Source organism: Pygocentrus nattereri, chromosome 6 (assembly GCF_015220715.1).
Source record: "Pygocentrus nattereri isolate fPygNat1 chromosome 6, fPygNat1.pri, whole genome shotgun sequence".
Taxonomy (NCBI): Eukaryota; Metazoa; Chordata; class Actinopteri; order Characiformes; family Serrasalmidae; genus Pygocentrus; species Pygocentrus nattereri.
In genome coordinates, this window is record NC_051216.1 from 28,684,743 (window position 1) to 28,711,926 (window position 27,184).

The window sequence follows — 27,184 nt, forward strand, 5'->3', positions numbered from 1 at the left end:
TGAAACTTGATTAATAAAGCGTGGGTCTCTGACTTCTGCTTAGTACGGTAAGCAGTAGGTTTCGTTTTTTTAATGTAAATGTAACATTTTAACTCTGGAATTTGTACTTGTCTTACAAACAAATTTTATTTGTTCTTAAACATAAGAATTTAGATAAAAAAAATGTAAAACTATGTATATTCAGTTAAGTATGCATACGCACACACTCATATGTATATATGAAAAGCTATTGTCTTTTATTCTCACTCTCTGAGATATCAGAGATTCAAGCCTCACAATCTCCTGGGTATCAGCTCTAGGTTTGGTTTGTCTTTCCTAAAAATAGCCTTTCTGCTTGGCCCAGCGTGTGTGTGAGGGTGGGATAAGTTGGCATGGATCACAGGATACGTAAGAAACTCTTGTGTGTTCCTCGCCATCCGCTCCTTTCCTATTCTCCTCTCCTCGTCTCTATTCTCCTCTGGGCACGGTGCTCACCACTTGGACTTGCTGCACTTAAGGGGTTGTTCTAGCTCTCTAGATAGAGCTGAAAGGTTTAGTTGTCCACAATTCTGCCCACCGAGTACTGCCATGCTGCGGGTCACTCGGGCCTGGGCTTGAGCAGCCGTATAAATGCAGCACAGCAAAAACAGGTCCTGGAAGAAGATTAGATAGCTGAGCGTGAAAGGAAAATAAAATTAGACTCAGCGCTTTGTACAAATCACTGGTGTTAGTTTGCTCTATAGAGAAAGCACTGTGCTATTTTCAAGCTAAAGAGTAATCAATTTACACTCCTCACAGAGCAATAAGCGAGCAATTAGCATCAGTAATGAAGCTATATTTATCTGTGATTTGATTTGTTTAACATGAGTGTTCCCATATGGGCCAAATAAGAGAGGCTGTATTGGAAAGACTAAGGTGAACAAAGCCAAGGCACTTCAAAACTACAACGACAGAGCAAGAGGCTCTTCAAAAGCTGCCATATCCCTGATGGGTCCTCGTTCAGCAATAACGTCATGGCTCCAGTGTTTTGAATGAGGTTGTCACTTATGCTTTTCACCTCCTCCTCCCTGCTGGCTCTGCTGGCTCTCTCCGCCCCAGCTGTCAGGTACGATGGAGTGATGCCATGTTGAACAGACCCCCACCACTCAAATTGAAAAGCTGTATTTTTCAACATGTTTTGTGGGTGCATGTTTAGAAGGGGATGTGTGGAGATGGCAGGGGGGGTTGTTTGTGACGAATGCCTTTGCGGTGAGTCATAGCTCGGGTCATTACCATCTCATCTGTGAAGCCGTTTCTAGAAGAATCCGTGAGCTTAACCCTGGCCTTAGCCACGGCGGTCCCCCTCTTCTCACCACACTGGAACAATGCCAGCCCTCCATTGCCATTCGCAAAGCGCATTCTAAGAAGTTGGCCTGTGAAAAGCACACTTTGTGCCATGTTTGGTGAAGGCCACAATGCTGTGCCTGGGACTTTGCCACCCTTGGGGGAGCTACCATCCACCTGGCAGCCAAGCGGCAATGCTGTCTTTTCACTGGGGGGGAGGATAAACTCTGTGAATGGTAAATTCCTCCTGACAAGCGTTACATTCCGAAGAAAAACAGCGTGATGAGGTAATGTAGATCAAGAGTGCATACCTATAATTATGTAATTGCCTATTCACTAAGTAACATTGGTAATTAAGGCTTCTGCAGAGACTCTTGAGCTGGATTTAATTTAGTACATGTTTTTATTTGCTGCCTGAAACAAATTTGAGTTGGAAATGATAAATAATAGTTGAAGTTGAGGAAAAATAAATCATAAATACCTTTGTTAGTTACTAGGGTTGTAAAAATGCACCTATTTGTCTTTCAAATACAATAATCTACACAATTTTTTTGCCAAATTCTCTATTTTCAAACATGAAACTCCAAAACGGATAAATTTATTAAATTTTTTTTTTTTATTACTTTTTATTTGTTGTTGCTGTCATGCCTCGGACTGAATCGGACTCAATGTCCCACAATGCTTCAGGAGATCACATGACTATGGACAATCACATGCTTCACTACCAGCATTCACAGTCTTCTGATTATTAACCCAACACACCTGTGCATGATGACCTAGTTAGTATATATGCCTGGGCTTCAGTTAGATTCAGTGTGAAGTATTGTTTCTCCCTGAGCATACGGAGTGTTTACTTTGTTGTTCTGAATTCTGTGTATTGACTGTATCTTTGTTATTTTGACTTTGCCTTTTGATCTCCCCCTTTTTGTACCTTCACCAGCTGGTTTTGTGTATTTGAGCTTGGACCTTTTTTGGATCGTTTTTTGACCACGATATTGTCTTCCCCTTGGATTTTGGTTGCCTGTGCTCTTTGGTATTTGACCCTCGCCTGTTTTTGACCCTGAAACTCCAGTATTAAACCTTGTTGGTCTTCTTAGCCGTGTTCGTCTGACTCCTGTGCCCATCCTAACAGTTGCCTATATTTATTGTCTACAGTCATATGCAAAAGTTTAAACACCCCTATTCAAATAGCATGTTTTGTTGATTGTCTAGATGGAAATAAATTAACATATCCTCTATTGCTATATATTTAAATATTTTTTTGCTAATTTTATTGCACTACTGCTATGTATTTGCATGTAACATATTAGAAAAATAAAACAAACAATATAAAATGTGCCATAAATTCTGTACAGCTCACACTTTTTTATTTTTTTCACCTCAATATGCTAAATTTAGCAAATAAAGAGTAATTTTCCATTACAATGTGCAGAAGTGTTCACAAAACATAATCTGAACAGGAGTGCTCAAACTTTGCATAGAGCTGTATATACACTTTTGAATTTTCAATATATTTTTAAAAAGAATTCAGAATCATACAAACATAACTGACCAATTACAATCACAACCCAGTCTAAATATTACCTCCTCTGTGAAGGAAAAACTGCACAGAGTAAATCTGCAGTGAAAACGGTGCTGGGAGTTAATCAGTCAGAATTAGACATTAGCCAGGACAGGAAAAAAGATTTTGCTAAGAAAATGTAATTCTGATTGCCTAAATGGTGATATAGTTTTTTATGTAATTCCAAAAGCTGAGAAATTTTTATATTTTAATATTTTTTTGCAAATTTTATTGCACTACTGCTATGTATTTGCGTGTAACAAACAATATAAAATGCTATGATATAGTTTTTTATGTAATTCTAAAAGCTGAGAAATTTTTGGATTCAACTGTGTTGAAGACCACCTTCACCCTCAACATCAAAACTAGTAACAAACAGCTTAAGGTAAACTTCAGGTTGCTGTATTTGGTAACACTCACTTTTTATTATATCTAATGATAAACAACATTACAGAACAATGTTAAGATCAGTGAAGCTGGGGTTAGCCCTGATTCTCAGTCTAGCCGAGTCTGTAGATTTTAGGGCAGCCGTAGTCAATACTTGGGAGAGTAGTGTGTAGTCGAGTAGTGTGGAGTAGGGGCACAGATTCAAATTTTTTGCCTCTCAGTCACATTTCAGACTAGTTGGAGTACATCAAACATTAGATTTTTTTGCCCTGAGCATGATCTAGCAGGGTATACTGGTCAGCAACTCAATTTCAACAGACTGGCCAATGGAAAGTGAGAGGGTGGAAAGCAGTTGAAGACACAAATATAAAGTAGATTAAACAGGATTTTTCAGTGCTTGCATCTGCAATTAAAACACTGTGTAAAGATAAATAATAAAGCGCTCACGTGTTATCATTTGCACGGTTTACTTATCCGCTAAGGTATAAGACTCAAGTACAAGACTATGAGTCCTTTTCAGCTTATAACTCCACCCCAGCTAGCTCCAGTGTTAGCTTTAGCATGAACTCACCTGAAGGTGCAGTTTCAGTAACTCAAACGTCCTCTTTGTTAGATATTTAAACCACCTGCTTTAATACCCAGCAACTACAAGATTTCCCTGGTTACACTAATGTAAACATGACTTCCAGAATCTTTAAACTGCCCTACAGTCATATTTTCTCTAATCTTACACTTGTGGCAAAGCTAGTTTAGTTCAGAATAATAAAATGTTTTAGGTGTACGCTGTGTGCTTCTGAATTTTCCTCTGTGCTGTTGAACTTCCCTTCAGTAGTTCAAAGGAAAGTGCTGTGGATGCTACCAGGTGGCCTGAATATTGTACAGACCTAAAAACACTAAATAAGGTACTTGTTGGAATTTCGAATCAAATTATAGTGGAATTTAACATTTCATGATGTACCGAAGCATTTTTTAAAGAATAATTTTTCAAACTGTCATCAGGTCAGATATTTACAATTGTCATATATATCAGCCTGCGTTTGTCTGTGCAACTGTGTATGACATTCCATTTCACAAACTTTTTCAGCTTCAAAAATTTCGGTCACAATAAGTGCGCTGCCTGTGGCACGTTATAATAAAGGATGTCATGAATTTGTAATGCAAAGATAAAATAGTCAGGAATTATTTATATATTAGACAGAGAGATGAGGGTGCGTTAAAAACTGAATTCCATTTAGCAGGAGCATTAAGGAAATGCTAATATGCATGGCACCGTGTGCAGGATGGCTGAGAATTACACATTTACGCTGGCCGTCTGCTTCTGCTGATAAGGCTATTGTCTCTGTCGCATATGACAGATATCAGGTGTGACAACTAATTATCATCCATGAATATTAGAATGGAGGAGCGCATCACAGGACACTACCCAGTGTCCTCTGGGCACCTTCTAGCACCCGCTGCTTGTCACTATCGAGGCATATTCCCTGTTAGACAACTTAACAAAAAGACTGGTTGGGCAAAATCAGAATGAGCGTTGGACAAAAATGACACACGGCTTCTTTCAAACCTTTTTCCCTTTTCTCTGGCTATCCATCTGACATCAGTCAACTAAGCATGAAATAGTTGAACGAGATCGGAATAAAAATGGACTTCAGTGGGCCGACAGCATGACTGCTAACACACAGACATTCATCTCTATTTGATGCTCAGAATATATAATATTGCATTTAGGAGTGAATTTTTAGCCTTCTAAATTGCAGAAAGCAGAAAGCCTCAGAAAGCCTCACAACACGATATCATCATGATACTATGATTACTAAATATAACATTTGCATGTGGCAGATTCTTTAATTCAAAGTGACTTCAAATTGTTATACACGAATATCTGAACTGAACCATGTTCTCCCAAGAGCACAGTGTTATTCACTATACTGTCCAATCTATTCTAGGCAAAACACCTTTTGTCTGTGCCACCTTGTGGACTAAGAAAACAATACACTTTTTAATTAGGAACAACAACCCTTACACATGTTAACAGTCTTAATTTAGGTCTCTATGTATTAGTATTATAACACAAAGTATTGCAATAATGTTGTATTTATTTAGTCTGGGAACTGTGTTTGGGCTCAAACTCTTCTCAATTACACATAGGATTTTTTTCCCACAAGAAAAAATCCCTCAATCTCAAATGATCTAGAGAGCAGACTCCCATTTGCATAGCAATCTGCCCTGGGTCTGATTAAGGTGCATAAGCTCCACCCTGTTTCTGCCTGGAGTAGAGGGGCTATCCATCTAAGTGGTGGAGCTTCAAGGTCTCCAGGCTTCAATAGGCCGCCCTGGACACCGCCCTGCTTCGTCCTTTAACACAGTTCCCTATTCAGCCGTCCCGGTCCCCTGCATTCAGCACCGCCCTGACGGATGTGACAGGACTTCCAATGTCTCTGCCTCATTGTCCTGCAACACTGATCCCTACACAAGAGGGCGCAGATATGCACTCAAGCATGCCAAACACCCCCTACCCCCCATCCACACACTCACGCTTCCCCATTCTAAGAGCCCCTCCAACACAAACACACACACATTACCTCTCTCCTCATTCCAGCACACCCCTCTACACTGGCCATAGCCAACGATTGCTCTGAAAAATGGAGTCAGTGTAGCGTGGAGATGCACGCCCTTTTAGCAGGACTGAATGAAGGGACTACATGGTATTGTGTGGAACCGAGCGAGTGTGTGAACGTGAAGAGAGAAGGAGGAAATGGGTAATCATTTGAAGTTTCACAGCTGTGCTGAAAGCAAGCGTTTACTTTGGGCTTGAGTGAAATGAAAGGGATAGAGAGTGGACAGAGAGAGAGAGAGAGAGAGAGAGAGAGAGAGTGGACAGAGAGAGAGTGGACAGAGAGAGAGAGAGAGAGAGAGAGAGAGAGAGAGAGAGAGAGAGAGAGAGAGAGAGAGAGAGAGAGAGAGAAATAGCAATATCCACATGTCTTGAACTGAAACCCTTGCCAACTTCCACTGCCATTCCCCCAGGTAAAGAGACCAAGTGTTCTACCTGATTTATTTGGTTTTTTTCCACATCCCTCTGGAAAGATGTTTGCACTGTAAGACGTTAGATGCTTACTGTAATGTCCCTGGTCTTATTTATTCATCGTTTTCACTCATGATAGAATTTGCTTCCTGTATACAATATGATACTTGTCCAAACCCCTTTGATGATTGACAGGTCCAAACATTTATTACACATTTTATAAGGAAGAATAAGTTTGCAATGTATTCCATGCAGTTACTGATTAATATGCCTTAAAGTGTAAAAAGCCTGTGATCTCAAGGGGTTTAACACAACTCCATGCTACCCAATGTATGTTCCTGCTATTCTGACAAATGTCCAGGTTCAAAAGCCTGAAATCTCACTGAAAATCTTTTTTTTTGTCACTCAAACCTAGAAATAAACAATAGAAAGTTTTAGATTTCTTTAATGACAATTAAAATTAAAATCAAAAGATTTTTCAGTCTTGAAAGATCACTATTTAAATGTAAGCACATTTGTGATATTGACCACATTAAGGCCTTTGTACAAACAGGGCCAAATGCTCTTTTGAGTCTAAGGCAATGGTGTAAAAGCAATGCATCTGAAACTTTTCCCTTTGTCTTGCTCTAACAATAAACATCATGAGCTGAAAGTTGTTCAGAGCAAATTAATTTCGCATCGGAAGCTGGTTCTGCTGATTAGTTTGTTGTTCAGGATGCATGCGATTCATTCACATGATGTCAATGATTAGGATGTGTGCATGCAGGTCATTTCAGGATGGAGGTTTCTTCTCATTAATGACAGATTTGAATCACTTAGCTACATGAATGTAAACCGTTAATATTGCATCTCAGCAAAAAAATCAGCATCACAAAGTGAGGCTTGTAATGTGAACGTAGTCTTATTTCTTCCACTCAAACACATGTTCAGATTACCCTCAGGTGGATTTAATCTACTCATCCGAAGCTCTAGCACAAACCAGTGGAGTCAGTGCTCATTAAAGCAAAAGGGGGACATTCCAAGTGCTAAGAAATTCTAAAGTTCATGTAAATATTTCAAAGATTCTACTTTAAATTCAAATTGACATGCTGATAATATAATATTCGAAAAACTATGAATTAACTTGTATGTAAAAGAATGGAAATGAGAAGCATCTTCTTGAGTGCTCTCAGACTTTTGGACCCCATTGTGTATGGTAAGTGCAAACTCTCACCTCAAAAGCCTACTTCTATAGTAAAATTGGTAACACTGTATTTTAAAGTTTGACTCAATTCAATTTTTAGCAGTCAATTAATAATTCTGTAGTAAATATAAACATACAATCTGTATGCAAGTTTAGAAATGTGTTATAAATGTATTTATAAAATGTTTGCTAACAAACGAGTTAAATGTTAATTTATTGTACTTTTTTAAGTTACAAGTGTGCTTCACAACATTTCCAAGCTTGCTTACAGATGACAAGTTTCTATTTAATAGGGCTGGCTAATGGTTAATTGTTAAAAGTTAAAATAAAGGGTTCACACTATATCTGTAAAGCACTACATGTTCTACTCACGTAGCTTCAGATCTAATCCTACATATAACTCAGTGAGACATCAGTGTCTTGCCTACTTATAAACTTAGTGATGTTTTTTACACCATTTTTATTTTTGTATAACTTTTTTGATTTCTCTTGCTGCAAGGCAGTTTCTTTGTACTAGCACAATGCCAATGAAAGACACCAAACTGAACTGAACTGAACAGAATTAAAGGAGAGTAAGAGTGGAATAGAGAGGGAAATGGAAAGAGAGAGATCATGCCTGGGTAAAGCTTCTGTCTACACTTCCACATCATGGTTGTAACAGTGTGACAGCATTACCCCATGGGGTTAAAAGCACATCATGCCTGGAACCCAGTGTGTATGTGGGTATGAGTGATGGCTTTAATTTGAGAAAGGCCCATGAGTGCGCGCAAATGTCTCCATATACTGACAACCTCCTGTACAGTGAGCAATGTTACTTACTGCACTGTGGCTATACATTTCTTCAGACTAAGAACTAGTGCCTAACGTTTGGAATCAAAGAACCAAGCCTCATTACACAGGCCAGACACAGCATTTAAGTTAAATATACCTGTTTGCATGGGCTGAAACAAATTTCCAATAAAAGTCTTAGAAAAACCAGTGGCCACCTCCCTGTCGTCTTCTGCTCTTATAGCCTTTGACTCTTTCCCGTGTCTGGAGGCCATATAATAACCACCCAGTGACAAAGACCACATCAATAATTAAATCTGTGCAAATTGCAGAGGAGAATTAATCACCAGTTGGCTGAATAAAATCAGCCTCGGCTCATCAGACTCGGAGGTCAGAGAGCTGAAATTTGGACTGCGGGCGACTGCTGGGTGAGAATATCAAACCATGGCCGTTTAATGCTGCTGCTTTTTCATTTTGATGGTCTGTCCAAATCATGCTGTACCTCTTGCTCTCCCCTCCAGCTCAGAGATATGAGAGGAATCATTGGGCACTGAGTGCCTACGTGATCCTATAAAGCGTTACAAGATCACGCTAATAAACGAGCACAGCAGCCATCGCACTCAAACTCCAATCCAATATTTTAGAAGAGTGTTGTTTGTGATTACAACAAAGTATATGGGAAAGTAGAGCATACATCAAACCAAAACAATACCAGAATAGAATCCAAACAAGTCCCATTCCCAAAGACTCCCACTGCCATCACTGTGGTCTGAGACTTCCTGTGTTAATGGACACAGCTGAACAGGGCAGTCACCTTTTGACCACAGGGGCCTTTGTCCTTGCAGCTGTGACAATGTCTGTCAAATGCAGGGAAAGAAGGGCAACATCGATGCATTTCCTATTGACTTAGAGCAAAACCCCCCCCGCTTTCTCAATTGCAACATAGTAGCTTGGAGACTAGCAGTATAATTTGGCTATCAATCCCTGCCAGACTGACCAGTGATTTATCACGGATGTTTAAAGGTGCTGAAGGAAAACTGGTGGAACTTCTTTGCTTCTGCTCACTTAGCATATTTAACTCATGGATGGTTCTGGAAATCCTTGAACAGAAGAGAGAATAATGGAAAAGTTCTAGCAGGCAGTAGAAAACAAGTGGGTTGGAAATTTGATGTTTTTCATTTATATTGTGCAGTTGATTGCTATTGTCAAGAGTAAAATAGCGTTCCAGCGTACCGCACTCCATAATCTGGCTCATAGGTGAATGAAGGAGAAGAATAAAGGTGTAGAAGATCAGTGGAATTTCACTTCTCTATGAACAGGAAAGAAGAATCAGAAATAACTGTTCTTAAACAAAGATTCCAAAATATCTGCATAACTAAATGGTTAAGATATAAACAAAGTCATCTGGAGTGGTTTGATGTGAAATTAATGGCTCTGGAGAAACCTAAAGGGTTAGAATTGTTCACAGTGGTGGTGACAGGAACCTGTAGAGTTTAATGCATCTAAAAGGTACTCACAGAAGGATATTACACTGGTGGTATAAGAATGCTGCTCAATGCCTGAGACATTGTTTAACGGTAGTTCGGCTTAAAATGTACTTTTTAAAATAATTTATGGCAGAGAGGTGCAGGGAGATGTAAAGCAAAATAGACCCCAAAGAAAACTTCTTTTTGCAGATTTTCCATTTTCCCATTATCAACATTATACATAAACACTGGTGGTTGGTTCACTGGTGGTTTTACATAGTAAATAAAAAGGCCATATTTGTGTTTGTATGCTGTATGATGGGACACCTTGTTATCTCCCTCAGACACTGTACACTGGGTGCCAGATAAAGCCTTTTGCTTGTTTCTAGTGCAAACAGGATACATTCTGCCCAGTAAAGCATGCATCCTGTACATACAAGCCTAAATGCACTGTGTACACGCACCACTGTACATGGAAAAACAGAAAATGTGTTTTTCTCCCTCGTAAGAAATTGAGGTAGGATTGTGCAAAAATGAGCAGATATACTGATTATTTATTCTGTTCCATTCACACAAGTTTGAACACTCCACTCCATCAACATCCAGTTTTGCATGAATTTTCTCCACCTGTTAAATCAACAGTAATTAGAAGCAGTGTCCTTACCCAATTGTGCCAAATATTTTCTCAGTGATTTTATGCACATTACTGCACTAGCAGTGACCTATTTGAATTCAACAGTTATTTTCTCTAAATGTTTGTTTTTTTTTAAATGTTTTTAAAAAGAAAATTGCACTTAAATACCTGCCAACTTTAGCTGCTGGATGTAGCTTGTAAAGTACCACTAATTACAATACTCAGGAGAAAAAAACTGTTCCACTTGTTTATTTTGTGAAGGGGACTATGATTAAACACTGAAGCTGCATACAGGAAAACATCTGAATAAACCTAATGATCTTCTGTATCTTCCACATTTTAGAATGACAATGAAGACTGTAAACTATGATATAAATAATATAACTGTGCTTAAAGCTGAATTCCAAAATTTCTGCACAGTTAAATGGTTAAGATATAACCAAAATCATTTGGAGTGGTTTGATGTGAAATGAACAGGTCTGGAGAAATGTAAAAAGTTAGAAATGTTCACAGTGCTGGTAAAGAGGTTAATGCCTCTAAAAAGTTCTCACAGAAAGTTATTACAGTAAATGTGTATGAAAATGCTAATTACCTAATCTAGTAACAAAAAAAATATTTAAAAGTGTTAAAAACCTAAACTATCTTCTATTTAAGATTCTTCAAAGTAGCCCTCATTTGTCTTGATATACTTTTACACACTCTTGGCATTCTCGCAATTAGTGTCTTGTTAAGTAGGTATAACGTGTACCAAAGGGTACTTTTAAAAAACAGTAAACAGAGTAAGATGTTTTTTGAGCAAAACCTACATATTCTTATTAGCCATTTTATCAGATACACCTATCATATTGGTGCACAGCTCCTGAATTAATGAACCCATCTGTTACTGCACAGTATCATTCACATGCAAAGAACCATTTGCATGCATAAATAGTGGTCAAATGGTTCTTCCTTGAGATGGAAAACCAGTTGTTTCTTTTTGCTTAAGGCACCCTTTAATTGGTTCTATATAGCACCAAAATGGAACCATTTTTACTAAGAGTGAAGAGATATCCATTTTATATCAATTACTTCAATATGTCAAACAAAAAATGTGTGTTTAATCACATGGAACCTTGTCACACAGCAGCAAAATAAGTAAAATTCCATGTTTCTATAAAAATATTTTCTATCACTATACTATCATGGGTGAATCTTTAAAAACATGTGTACCACTTTCTATAATAGAGACAAGAGTGTATAAACTGTGTTAAAAAAACCCTACCCTTAAAATCCTACACATGATGAATGTGAAAGCATTCTGTTTATTAGCACCACTGTCACTGTCATTTATTAGCACTCTGTTGCTGAAATTTTCTCTGTTTGCATGATTACACATGAGTACACCTGCCTTCAGGATATCTAAAATCTGTTCACTCACATTTGGTATCTGCTCTAATTATGATGACATGGCAACCAAACTGTGAAGAACAGACCTCTCTCAACCCCCTCTCAGATATATGCTCTGTCTGAAGTGGCATCATAAATAGGAGTACAGAGTGTGCTGTCCAGACATGGAAGTGCTGCTGAAGATGGAGACAGGTCAGAGCTATGAGAGTAGACGCGAGCTATAGAAGAGAAGTGGTGGTTTAAGACAGTTAGAGAGAAGTTTCATGAGCCTGTCTGCCCTTGCGTGCCCTGGCTGTGTACATCCCAGGCTTGTTAAGCCGGCGGCCTTATCTCTTACAGGTTTCTCCACACATCGAGCAGGACCTTTCTGTCTCCTCTTCATCTTCATGCAGAACTTCTCTCCTTTGAAACACTGAGGTCAGGCATCTCATCCATTTCTAGAAGACCCAGTGACAGCTCACATCTAGCTAAGTGACACACCAAGATATTCTTCCACACCAGACACTGGTGGTAGATATCAGCCTGAATCTCTGGCTCAAAGGGCACGTAAGTGGTGCTTACCATGGCAGGCAAATCGCTATAGGTGGACAGACTGTTCCTCTTGATTTTACAGGTACATTTAGAACATTCAGAAAAGGACTGAGCTCAAGTTATTCAAACAGCCACAGCATGGTAGCACTTTAAAGTCAGCTTGGCATCAATCACATGGAAAAACAGTTTGTAAACAATACTGCCCACAAGGACAGTCTATGATTATCTCCTCCTTCTGAACAGAACCGTTATTCTAATATCACACACTGGCAGATATGAAGAATTGTAAAACATGCCAAACACTGAAACTGATTTAAAGCAAGCTCTCAGCAGATGCTTCATGGAGGAGGAGCATTTCTCTCCAATTCAGGCAGAGTCTATCTATGTTAATCCGCACGCATCTGGTCCATTTGCACATACGCCTCCTAGAGGGATCAATAGAGGAGGAAAGCAGATGAAGGGAGGACTGTTCACATTTTTTCCTTTTAGCACTGCTGTAATGAGTCTTGGTTGCAGTGCAGGGGAACGCTCAGCAGGAGCTACAGGAACAGCATGTGGGTGGGACTCAATCAGAACGCCCCACGACTCCCCAGCGTGCCAGCCAGCCCAGCAAGGAGAATCGCCCTGCCAGCGTCCTCACATCTTCCTCATTCATGCCGTCCCAGCGTAGAGAACCCATCAGGCAGACTGGCCCACTTGAGGAGGAAGCTGTAAAAATGTAATGTTTCCGCTGCATGTTCTCTGAACACTGGGGGAATGGCACGCATTGAGCAGACCTGGTGCATTGATCTCATCACAAACATTTTTTTTTAGCTATCTTCCGTTTGTTTTTGAAGGCTAGACCTTGTTTGATCTTTTTTTTTAATTCCTCTTTCATTTATTCATTTTTCTGTTATGTTGATACTTCAAAACTTTTGTTTTTCATTTTTCATACTACATATGTGAAATTACATATTCAATAATTTCATAGTAATTTACAAAATCAATTATATTTACATTCAGACAAAAAGATTTTTTTTCTTTCCATAAGCAAGACTGTATGCACAATAATGTCATCAAATCCAAATAAAAATGTCTTCTTTTACTTGCAAACATAACTGTGGTATGGATCAAAAGTCTGTAACTTGCACTTCCACCTCAGTTCTTCTACTTGAACTTCAACCTCAATAAGATGAAGTGATAAATCATTTGCTAACGCTTTACAGTAGAGATCGCAAAATAATTATTATGTTGTTAATAAGAGTAATAATAATATCCATTACAGCGACATAAGCTAACTATGCCTTGAGCATTAGTTATTACTTAGTAACTGATGGGTAATAGTAACTGAGTAACTTAATTCACAATACATTTAAGTAATGAACAAAAATTGAATAATTAATAACTAATTAACAAGTTTATTAGTTAATTAATAAGGAATCAACAAGGCATTAACAAATTAACAAATGAGGACTAATAAGTTGTAATGTTACTTCTTCGTATAAATAAATACACTTATCGGTTCACTGACATTAAAATAAGCAGCAGTAATTACATAGTTAACAACTAAATAAGCTATGAACTAATGACAAACATGTCAACAGTGTACTCAATCACTAACTGCTATCTAAGTTATTCAGTTTCTAAGTAATAACACTTGATCAGTTCACTAATTATCAATGATGTTTAATCAGTTACTGAATAACAGACTAAATAATAATATGATCCTTAATGTAAGGTTTTAACTAAATATCCTTTAGCTATTATGCTGACATATATATCTGCTTTATAAAGCACTGAGCTGCGTCACTGTATAAATCACATGAAAAGTGCCATATAAGATTACTATTGCATTGTTATTGTCTTGTACTTCTCTTGAGCTGTTACTTGAGTTTTCCTAAGATCAGTCGTGTGCATGTGTCTCACTGCTCTGATGAGATGTAAAAACAATGAAGATGAATTTCCTGATGAAGAAAAAAGTCTCACAACTGTTTAATGTATACATGGGTGCAAATGGCACCTTGGGGTCATTGAAAGCACTTAGGTTGGCTGAAAAATGATGGCTCGTTTTGAGTTCCTGGCCACAATAATCCCCCACTTCCATACTTTTGCTTAAATGGAAACAGCAGGCATTCTGGTGGGGTCAGCTTTCTCGATGGCCCAGGCGTGCGTTCAGAGTGAAGGCATCAGCACTTCTCACCTCATCCAGCTCAGTAAAAGTTGAAAAGGCTCCCCTTTGGCCCTGCAGCCATGCTGCCAAAGCCTGCATGTTTGGCACTAAGACATGCATTTCAGAGATGAGCTGGCTGCAGCCCAGCTCCATTCCACTGCTGGCACACAAATGCACAATAACAGTAATGGTGTGAGGGAAGGGATGAAGGGAGGGAAGGAGTGATACCTCACTGGAAGAAAGAAGAAAAGGCTCAGGAGGACACACGTAGGGCAGGCAGTGTGGACACGGTGATAAATGACTACGAAAATGCATTCTGCTGTTTTGAGTGATGCTCTTTCACTCTCAATGACAAAACAAAAGAAAGAAAGGATGTTTGCCCTTAAATGTAACGCTATCAAGGTGTTACAGTTCTACAAGCTGTGAAGTTCAGGGAGACTGAGATGTTTGACACAGGCCCACAAGCTCTCTTTCTCTTTCTTTCGCAGCTGTTTAGGCATTCTGTCGGGCACAGACTTTCTCCTTCAGCTGCTGGCGCGGGTGTCTGCTCATCGATTTGGACCCTGGCACTGCTCGTGACGCTCCAGTTAGTTCAAATGAAGAAAGATCCGTCTTGTTTATTCCGAGCTTTGGGTCACCCACAGGAATTGGACTGAGCTATACGGGCTGAGGTGAAATAGAACAAAATGAAATTGCAGCTAACTTTCTCCTTTGGGACACTTTAGTGACTGACAGTATGGGAGTCTGCCAGCAGAAGCAATGCTGAAAGCTGAGAGGTTAGCCACTTAACAGAATCTAAGGAAGTCACTGAAACAACATAGATACAAGGCTTGGATGAATCTTTCTCTGACAACAAACTTGTATGCCTCCAGCTAGGGACCAGTCATTCAGAACTATTCTAGTTATATTACACTGGAGACAATGTGTCCCTAGAATACATAGCCACAATACAGCAAAACAACACAGCATTAGATATCATTCAACTGCCCCATGCCAGTGCTTAATGTAACAATAACCCTCTGCCAAACGCAACCTGCACAAGTGGGGCAACCACAGCCAGCACATCTCACATGTTCATCCAGCCTTCAGGCAGCCCTGGCTGACCTTGCAGAGATTCCAGTTCTAAAATGCCAAGCCCAAGTCAAAATATGATAGTTGCTTAAAAAGATGCCCAATCAGTCTCTGTGCTGGACACTGCTGTCTCCTCTGAAGCTTTTCCAGATGAGTTGGGAGCTGAACCCACTCTCAGAATCAATAACCGCAAGACAACACTTCCTGGCTGCCAAAAGCCTTATTGAGAGGACAAGCCTGGCACAGCAAAAAACGTCTGCACTTTCGATCAGCCATAGCCCTGATATAGCTTTGCGCTTACCTGTGTTAGTGATATGTTGCTTAGGTTCAGGCGGAAGAGGTAGTTTCTGCAGAGCAATTGGAGAAAGGATAAAGGTTAGAAGATAAGCAGTAGCAGGCTTTTAAAAATATAGCAGTTAAACTACCAAAAGATCTACAGGGCAGGGAATTAATCTAAGGACACACAAACTGGGGCCTGTCTCACTGACCCTAACCCTAACTTAGACAGGATTCCTGAGTGATTAGCTCACAAAATCTAACAAATGGAATTGCTGTTACTTAGTTTTAAAGCTGAGCCCTCATTTACATTTGTCTTACATGTTATTTATTTATTTATTTATTTGTCCCTTTATGATATTTGTTGATGTGTAGGTTTCTGTGCAGAAAACAGCCTGACAATAACCTCTCTTCATCACTTATGATTAAGCAGTACCTTTTAGTTAATACAGATTTATCTAAATGATTTCGCTTATTACTGATTGCCTTGTATTGTGCCTTATTCAAAAAGATGTCTGACATGAAACACTCTATATTAGAGGTAAACCGCTGTATGCTGAATGGACTGATATTTGTAATTTGCTGGTTTTTGTGACATCACAAAAACAAATTCAAAACAGGCTGCTTTTACAGCTTAGTTTTCATACATTGACTAGGACGTATATTTTAAAACTATAACTGTGGTTATTTACTGCATCAAACTTTTTTATTTTAAAAAAAGCTAGGAAAATAATATGCCCATGATATAATGCCCATGATATAAGCCCTCTAACAAATTTCTCTCACAAATAGCCAATCACATGAAACAGGAGGAGTAATCAAGCTGCTAAAGAAGTTAAGAAGGAAAAAGAAATCACACTACATAAATATATAGAAACTAAAAAGCTTATTATGGTAAGAGTAATGTTGTCTCCACTATCGACATGATAAAGCTCATGTGACTCATGGCACAAATATCACAAAGTGACCCAAAAAGGACCAGGGAGGTCCACCTTTTTCACAAGGCTGTCCTTGATTGGTAAGAGGCTCAGCTCTACTGGCCTCAAGAGCTAATTATCCAAAATTCAACCCTCATTAAAGCAGGCAAGGAGTGCAACATAACTTGCCATGGTGAAGTGGCCCAAGAAAAAATTATCTACCATCATATAACAGGATCAGATCAAACTAGGCTTAAATTTAGCTGATTGAGCAAGAAATCTTGTTTTGAGACAGCCCCTAATCTCATTTGAGGGAAAAAATAAACAATCAAAGGTTCTTTATTGGTTGATGTGGCACAGTACTTATTCAGTATTCAGTACTGGGTGCTGACAATGTAGAAGTGAGTACCTTGCTCCTACTATCAGTTCATTCCTGGTGAGGTCAAGGGTGAGCTGGGAGTAGTCTCGTACACCAGGGTGGGAGAAAGTGGAGATCCACGGGCTGAGTGCTGAAGAAGAGATCAAACCAAATAAACATTACTACAGTAAAGGAACAGTTTTCATTCAGTAACTGGATTAAATTGAAATTATGACATGTATTATACAGACATTATAGAATACATTTAAATGAAAAAGCATCCTCAGATTGTTCAATTAATCATTTTCTGGAGAATTTAAAGGAAAAAATGCTCCTCTGGATTCTCCAGTAGCTCAGTTTTGGACACTTGTCACTCAGGTGAGAAGAATGCTGAAGGTGCATTTAGTCAGTACTGCAGGAATCTATAGGTAATGAGTGTGATTTAAATTTGTACAAATAGTTCTTAAAACTGAAGTTAAATCAGGCCTTGGCACAGGGTTCAACTTTAACTGGGAATCACGAGGGAGACCCAGCAGAGAGGTACAATTCCGGCTGGGCCACATCATGGGTGCTGATCCTAATTCAACATGACACTCAGTCAAAACTCCACTTTCCAGGAAACGCAACACATAAAAGCGCTGTTTGACACCAGCTTCTAGAAATCAAAACAATTTGCCCTGGCAGATACTTCGCGCACCCGTCGTGTCTTTTTGTCATGTCAGGAATAAAATGACACAAAAAGAGCATTATGTAAAAATAAAACCATTTGATCTTTCTGTGACCTTAATGTGACTTACTAAATGGGATTTCACTTTGAGCGGGAACTAATACGAAAGGAGATTTGTTATCTTTCAAGTAAGAACAAGATATCGCAGCAGCTCACTGGATCTGACATAAGTGTGGTGAGAAATTGCTCTGAAATATTACCTTGCTTTTTCCTGATTCTTAATCCCTTCTTTTTTCCCTAATCATCTGATTGGATTGAAAGTTCTTCCTCTGAATTTAAAATGATTTTCTTACATTTCTTATGATTTACTTTACATTTATATTTTCCCTGCAAAACCATCAGTTTTGTCATGAGAGTTAGGCAGAATTACGCAGAATTACGCCATTAAATACCATTTCACTCATGTTCCCAATTGCCTGGAAAAACTCTTATGCAACGAAGCAGTGATACTGTCACATAAAACGTTTTTGCACGTGATGCACATCTGACTCAAACTTTGAAGACGCTAAACAAACGCAGCTGAATGTGCAGAGGCCAGAACTGTGGTCAACCTGCCTCCCAACCAAAACATGTCAAATAAAACTACTCAACACAGTCTACAACTGTCTAGGGAGACTGAGTCATCCAGATGTTTGGGTCAACTAAAACAATCCATCTGTCACACGGGAACACAAATCTGAATGATGTAAGACTTCCCAGAATTCTGAGGCAAGTCTACTGGGAGATGTGAAAATCACATCATTCCTTCCCGCTACTACACTAACAGGTAGCATTAAAGGAAATGTGTAAGATTCACTGTGACCGTATGGACACCAAAATTTAAGGCATCTTTTAAAGAGGCCTATTAGAGAAGAGTTTTGTGCACTCTGGGGAGTTACTACTAGGAGTGCTGTTCCATGTCCACATCAGAGAGTTTTAGATGGTACACCCCACAGCAATTCCATTCAGGTTTAGTAACTATAGCCTTAAACATGTCCGAAAGCAAGATCTTCAGGATCCTGTCTTGACTACACCATAACCATTAGTGGCTAAATCCAAGACACGGGCCTTTGACGGAAGGACAGTTGATCTGTTGATCCATAAAAGGTCCAAAGAATCTGGTTGTCAGTCACTCTCCTCCAAGTGCATTGAGCAGCTAAGACTCCAAGATTAGATTCAGATATCGGTAATTAGTGAAAAAAACAAAAAACAATAACAAACAACTACCATGTGCCTATACTCACTGCCTATTTTATGAGGTACACCTACTTATACACACATCAAAGGTTTAAACATAGACACTTTAAGCCTATTATTCACTCATTTTAGAATAAAAGTGAAGAAATCAAACTATAAAATATCACATATGTAATTATGCAGTAGCCATAACCGTTTTAGATTTTTAAAGGTAACTAGTTTGTGCCTTGATATTAATTTCATTCACTCTTGGTGTTTTCTAAAACAGCTTCACTAGACTTTTTCATATTTTCCAAGAGGCTTGACGATGCTCCACATAATGCTGAGACCAAAATAATAACTAATAAAATGGGTCAATATGGAACAGCTGCATGTCACCACTAAGGTCACCATGCGCAATGCCAAGTGTCAGCTAGAGCGGTACAAAGCTCCTCGCTGGCCTGTGAAGCAATGGAACTGCGTTCTTTGGAGTAAGTGAGTATCGCTGAATGCTGGAATGCTGTTTGTGATCCAGAGCTGATCATCCAACATTAGTATATGATCTAACTAATGGTCTTTGGAATGCAATCAAATTCTTGCAGTGTTCCAACATCTAGTACAAAGCCTTCCCAGAAGATCAGAGGCTGTCATTGCAGCAAAGGGGTGCAAACTCCCTATTAATACCATTGATTTTGGAAGAAACACTGGATGAACATGTGTCTACAAACTTCTGCTGTTGATACATCTTGTAGATGTACAGTTAGAGACTATAGCTCATCTTTTTATATGCACAGTTTGCAATCATCTACTCATTCATCAGTGGTCAGTTTCTGTCAGGAAAGCTGTTGGCTGGATATAGGAGCCAACTGCACTACTGCAACAATCACTTTCATGTTGGTATCACTGCTGTGCTGAGAATGGACCAACTCAGTACATACATGTCGAGTATATAAGTATAAACTGATTAGGTGGTATGCTATTCTCGAACAGAGTATAAAGTTTCCTGCAATCATAGCTTTTTACTATGGCAGTGAATGATGGACAGATGCTTTTTAGCAGTATTTAAAAATCACTGCATCCTGTAAATAGAGCCTGTGAAATCCCAGACGGCTGCAGCTAGAAGAATGTCGATACAGGAAAGTGCGTTTCTCCCATGTGTCCCAGAGCAGAAGAGCGCATCCTTCACTCACTCATGCTGTCCGGAGGAACATAGCATGTATACTCCAAGAAACAGAGCGAGGAGGAGAAGGGATGACACATAGCACTGGCTCTGCACACTGTATGAGTGCAATGATAACCTTTGAGTCACCTGTGTGCACCACAGTGTTATACCCCACTGAGGAGGAAGCTGAAGTGTTTAACAGCACAGAAGAGAGCATGCGGGAACCAAAAGAGGCAATTCCAGAAAAGACTCATTACATCTCCAGTAAACAAAACTGCCTTAGCCAGAAGAAGTTGGACAATCTGAGAGCCTAAACACATTTTCACATTTGACTGTACATACAAATCTCCTTAACACAAATTCCTTTATTAATAAACACTTTAAAAGAATACCAGAGCTTTATTATCTGCAACAGCATCTAAAGCTGCCTGTTTACTCTCTTAAAGACTTTTGACATGAAAGGCTTACTACAAAAGACATTTATCCATTCACTTACTCATGCTTTTCTAAGCAAGGCTGGCTCCTTCACTTCATAAAATCTATCCAGTACCAGGCAGTCCATGCACAATAAAGAGGGATAAATATGAAAGCCTGTTGGCTCCCAGAGGACCTACAGTCCAGATCTTGGAGTTGATGGACGAGTATTGCTTTTTTTCTGCCAATCCACGGTGTGGGAGATTAATGCATTAGCCACCAGATCTAGAGGATGAGAACAGGCTCAGCAGTCTGCCTCACACACTCTAAAGAGGACATAAATCATAACCTTTATCACCTAGTTAAGCAGAATTAAAACAGACTTCCTCTTTACTTTAGACACACACACACACACACACACACACACACACACACATACAGAAAGGCAGGGTGGTTCTGCCCACATCACAGAGAAAGCTATCGCTTAAATGTTTTCTTTTTTTTCCCCCCATCAGCAAATGGACACATGGAATGTTTATAAATGAAAGCTGGAAAGGTGAAGTGCATAACTTTTTAATGAGTCAAAATCTGAATATAATATTGTATATAAACCAGGCAAAGTAAGCCTGGTCACCTTTTAAGACTAAGCACCAAATACATAATCCATAAATGAGCATTAAATATTAAACTGACGTCTAGTATGCTAATGTGCCATGCAGTATTCCATAGTGCAGCGGTGTGTCCCTCAGCCTCATCAGTTTGACAGAAGTCATGGTTTTTGTGCTTTCATCTTTCAACGTTCTCTTACTACATTCCCTACAATGCATTGCGCAAATACATCACACAACCATTGGAGCACTTTTAAAACAAATAGAGAGGAAAAAAAAAACACCACCTCAAGCAACAGAGGTAATTAGACCACACATAAGCCTAGTCACGCAAATAATCCTTACATACAGGTGTAGCCTAGAACTGCTACCAAAGGGGAAGAAGAACCCCCCAAACTGTGGTTAGGGAGCAGTATATATACAGGTAGCTCCTCCTCCAAGCTATTCCATTCCCCCCACAGGTAGGAAAATAAACCATACATTTCCTATTTACATGCTGAAATGAATATGGCACAACATTATACGTGGCCGTCAAAATACAAGGCCATAGAAAAAGTAATCAATCACCGTTATTTACAATGTTCACATGATTCACTTTTCTCTTTGTATTTACAGGTTCTCACTCTCCTCCTCTACTCCAGAGGGTGGACTCGCCCAGGTAAGTAAAAGCCCAGGAGTCACAATCAGTACTCTTTTAGAACCTGAAGGTGAGTATGAGCAGTGCATGTTAAAACAGGTAAGTATGTATACAGTCATTTATAATGGTAATGTGCTAAAGGGTACCTTGCATCATTACACCACCCCAAAATATTTTTACAAACATTTCTTTCTGCTATGGAGTACCAACTTAATAGGAATATTCCTGGCACAGTGAAACACACCAATAGGGAGATGAAATAACTAAACAGTGTACATACCCTTTTTCTGTAATAAATTGGATTTCTTCCTAAAAAGTTGTTTACTGGATTGAACCTGGGTTTAAACCATTGAAAAATACCTCACCATTGAAATAACAAATTGCTTCACTCTGAGCAGAAACATCATTTTAACATATATATGTTCTTGATTTCCAACCCCAGTATAACACAACTAAACTGGTTAGAAAAATACAGGAGAACATCTTGAAAAAAGAAATTATAACAAAACAGCATGAACATTATAATAAGCCGCTGTTTGTATTAATAAGGCCTATAACCCCCAAACAACATTTCCTCCAGTGAAGGCCGCATCAGTTAACTGAGTAAAAATCAGATAGCTGAAGGACATGCAAAAAGTCCAAGTTAAAAAAAATGGCAACAAACACAGAAACCTAAAAGATTCAGCATCCAAAGCTAAAGCACATTGACACAGCAAGGATGAAAATTGTTTATGGATGATTCATATCATGCAAGTAGATGTTTGCCATTTTGACATAACCTATTTAAGCTATTAAAAAAGCTTTTTACCAAGCTTATCGACCAATGACAACAAAACAGTTTTTGTTTGTTTTTTTTGTTTTTGGCTTTAGAAATACATTCAGAAAACAAAGCACACTGTTGAACGTTCCCCATATTGTTTATCTCTGTAGCATTTACAGGTCCCCCACATCATTTAACTTGTTTTCTGGTGCTTCAGACTGACTATATTCACTAACACTAAGCCTATCACAATTATTACAGTCACCTAATCACAATTATCGAAGCTGGCTGCAATTATTTTAGCTATCTTTCACAATCATATGTTTATATGGCATCAAACACAATGTAAACTGGGTATGTTAGCTTGAAGCAATGCATGTAAATAAAAGAAAGCAGAAAACACATTTTTTGAGATGTCATGGGATAAAAACAACAATGGTTCTAACTTCTGGTTTGGTGCTGTAACCACTTTAGAAGGCAGCAGTGTGTAATGTACATTTAACTGTGCTCAAGCTAAGACTGCTATCAGAAAGTAAGACAGCTAACTAACCACTTTGGACACTGTAGGCTTATGCTTTAATAGTTGCATACAATTAATAAAAAAGACAATTCAGTTTTAATTAGAATTATCATTAAGGCAATTAATTGTCAGCTAAAACTTCATGATCATAACAGGCCTAGCTGGAGGTTTTTAATATGACAACTCTGTCAAGATGAATGGTAGCTAATGTAATTGTCTGTGTATGTGTTTCCTTAATTTCTTTAGTTACATCCAATACGCCTTCAGTCAGAAGTTGCAGCTGTGATGTCCGACACCATGGGCGCTCATCTCACACTTCCTCCTCCTCCTTCCTTCCAAATAATAACTCTTTATTGCTTCTGTGTATTCTGTTTCTGTCTCAAGCTGTGAAATTCTTCTTTTCTGCTTTTTAGTTCCCACTGCATGCCACAGCCTATAGCACAACTGCTCGTTTGTAAACAAAGCACCTGTGCTAAAACAGACATATTATGTTGTCTCCACTGACCTCAGTTCAGTTAAAGTGGCACCAGGAATTGGCCCTGGAGGACTGTGAATTTTAGAAAATGCCAATATTTAAGCAGGTCGTTTCACAGCAAGACCAAAAGCACTCAAAGTATCCAACTCTGACAATTTAGATTAGCAACTGGGGACTGAGAACATACCGGAGCCAGGGCTGTGCACTACACAGTTGTGACACTGCACGCACATTTACCTACCTACAAATTCAGAATCATCAGGACATGCATATAAAATAATGAACCAATGACAACATCAAGCGCATCGTTTCTCACCTTTTTTACATATAGCCCAGACTAGAGGATTTTTAAAACCTTTGGAAACTTGAGTGACCCCGTGCATAATGTTATATTTCACTTTTTCTCCTTATTCGTCTTTCAGTCCCACATTGTCTGTCCAAAACTGGCACAAGGTGAAAGAAAATATATTTTTTAAATTGATTTATTTTTTCAGTGTACATTAGTGTACATCCTTCTATTCACCTGGGTTCCCCATTTAGCTCAGTTCTCACTGGTTAATGGTTGCGATGCATGTCAGCACAGTATTTCATTTGAGAGTATAAACACCCCCTCATACACACACACACACACACACACACACTCATGATTTTGACTTGTAAATATTGAATAATTTGAATAATTTGGGGTATACATGACAGTGAATAGGCAGGAGGGGTAAAGGTTGGATTACACACTCTGCTGACAACATATATATATATATATATATATATATATATATATATATATATATATACATATATATAAGCATATGTATCTATAGGGCCACAATAGGATAATCTGGAAAAACAGTCGATTAAGACTAGCTTGAAATCAAGACACTTTTTGTGGTTCTCAGGAGGGTCGAATTTGACCTCAAAACTGGTCCGGATATCCTGGAGTGTGGGTCAGGCATGGACTGTAGCCTACTGTACCTTCCTGTCTGCCTTTAGGTTTCCAGGTATAAACATTCAAAACATCAATAAACTAAAATATTTCATTTTCATTTTCTACTGTCTGCAATCAAATCTTCTTGGCAGCTGAGAAACATTTTAAAATAGCCTGATAAACACACAATTTGCAACTGCAAGGTGGAAACTAGCACAATCGGACAGGAAAACAGCGATCATAAATGTCCACATATGGGTTATAAATACCGATTACCCCTTGGCAATTTACGCTATTATGAGTAGGGATTTCAGATCAAATGTAAAAAGTATAATACACAAATAACAAATGTTACCGTCAATTATTCAAAAATGTTCCTTATTCACGTCACTAAAGACTGACAACCCATACTTTATCATTTTATGTGTTTGAAAGGGCCACTTTTCTCCATCTAAAAGGTATATTACAGTTAAGTTATATATTGCTGGATACTGCATGATATCACAAGGTTTTTTTAATAGACAAATTGTAGACTCAGACATGAACAGTCAGCACTAAAGCTGTGAGGACTGAACTGTTATCCTTTTCGGTGACACTGATTAATTATTAGAAGGTGCTTTAGGCTGAAGCTAGCTATCTTTGTGAAAATGAGAATATACTGAATTTGCTGTGTGACATACTATAACCCCAGAGGTAAGATAAGGCAACAAATGACATTTTCATGTTTTAAAAATCACACAATTTAAAAATATCAATGGGGCAACACACTGTGTCTGATGAATAATATCTGCTAGGGACTGACAACAGGCCTCACAACTGTGAAAGGACATTCAATCATCTAAATAGAATAAAATAAACAACATTGGCTACTATGCCTAGCATCCTCCCACACTGCAGTGCTAAGAGGAGGTTTGATAATAAACAACACAGATGGGTCCACAGACCACAGCACAGGTAGGCGTCAATACGCCCAGAGAGTCCCAGCAGAGTCCCCAGACAGACGGAGGCATTTTTTCTTCCTTTCTTTCCAAACACTCCCTTATTTTCCCTTTCTCCTCTCAAAGGATTGACCCATCTCTCCATGGGGCACCCAGGATCTTATCAGGAGAGGCAGACTGCAGCTTATCTGAGCAAATACCAAATTTGCCTTTGTTTTGTCTTCTCGTCCATGCCCCGTGCCTGTTGTAAGATTTCCACGCTGTCTGTGTCCTCCGGGGGGCTGGAGGCTATTGCATGAGCAGACAGGCAGCAATGCTAGAGAAATCCAAGTCCTCCCAGACTGGTAATAGAAAAAAAAAGTGAGAACAATGAATAGTCTAAGAAATGTCACATTGGAGAAGAGGGGGCCAAACTCCGTTGGGGCATTCAGAGGAGGACTAGGCCAGGTAATCGAGGGCCAGCGCAACCAGGCAGAAACCTGAAAGAACACCTCTCTCGAAAGCAATGAGAGAAACATTCTCAGCCTGCAATTGGGCTAAGCCACTCAAGCATGCCTCGTGTGTGCCTGCAATGGGAAGAATAGGGCATGGAAAAGTTCGAGGAATCATAAGCCCAGGAAGGAGCCCAGAGTGACAGCTTTACACCACTGACCAGATGCCAGTGCAGCCATGGGCAACAAATGTAAACAATGCACTTACGCCAAGTAATGAAATTTAGACCAGGACAAGGACAAACGACGTGTTAAACGGCTGCGCAGTGATTAAGGAACCAACAGCAGAGTAATGGATTGATCAAACTACCAGCAGCCCAAATCTCTCAGCCCGACTGCAGAGAGACAGCGTATGCCCTCAAAGTTTAAATTCCCTGCTATCGTTAGTACAGAGAACATGGCTCTCTTTTTCAATGGCTCCTGTAGAAAGGGGCTGGTGTTTAAGCGGCAGCACCATTACCCACTGGAAAGCAGATAGCGAGCCCATTCTGCAGTCCAGACAAACAATCTTGGGCCAATTACAGTAGCTGTGGGAGAAAGAAGAGAATGAACAGAGCAATGACTTAGTGGTGCCTATCCTCTAGGGGGAGATTACTGCCATTTTAGCTTAGAAGGACAGGTCTGAAGGGATAAAAATCTAGGGGGCCTGATTTGTGTACAAGACAGCTGGCGTTGCACTGTCAGTTGGTATGGTATGTAATTCAGAATTAGCCCTGAAAATCACATGAAATTTAACATCTGTGTGGGCAGTAATAAGCCATTTTCTCAAGGAGTTTACTTTGACTGCATTTAATGGTAGCATTTGTGGAATGAGACTTGAATCGTCTATTCGCTGCAGTTTGCACTTTTTTTTAACTCTGTGACCACCACTTTGCAATGACATGCAATTACTCTGGTCTCATAGAATCTAACGTGAATGTGCAAGCTCAGAAATGAGAGTACACTGGCCCGGAATCTGATCAATGAAAAGAGATGATATGACTCCTACTATAGTGAAAAAACACCGTATCTACATGATTTTCCAGTATCAATAGCTTAGCTATGTGAGATATGTGTGTGTTATCAGAGCTTTTATACAGACAGATATGGCTGGTATAAAAGCAGATTCTGGTCACGTACTGTATATCAAGATAATAATAAATATGTATAAAAAGAAAGAAAGCATTCTGAATCTTTGGTGCATATTTTAAATTTAAACTGCATCATCAGTATCCATTTAATCAGGTTACCCCTGTACTTTAATTTGAGTGCTTTTTGTTATTGAATGAATAAATACAAAACATGAATAAATAAACAAACCCTAAAATAAAAATGAAAAAATAAATAAACCTAACCTCAATTGCAAATTCCATTTCACA

The 27,184-nt window shown here is 39.0% G+C and overlaps 1 protein-coding gene across 4 annotated transcripts in view; it reads right to left on the reverse strand.

Annotated features, from left to right (window-relative positions):
- The window catches only part of sema5ba (sema domain, seven thrombospondin repeats (type 1 and type 1-like), transmembrane domain (TM) and short cytoplasmic domain, (semaphorin) 5Ba), a 159,841-nt gene that overhangs the window by 56,891 nt on the left and 75,766 nt on the right, over nt 1–27,184 (reverse strand). For all 4 annotated transcript variants that reach the window (XM_017709528.2, XM_037539216.1, XM_017709526.2 and 1 more), the window contains 2 exons: nt 17,066–17,165; nt 15,765–15,810 (listed from right to left, as the gene is read on the reverse strand). In XM_017709528.2, coding sequence (XP_017565017.2) covers nt 15,765–15,810; nt 17,066–17,165 — 146 coding nt within the window. The remainder of the gene's footprint in view (nt 1–15,764; nt 15,811–17,065; nt 17,166–27,184) is intronic.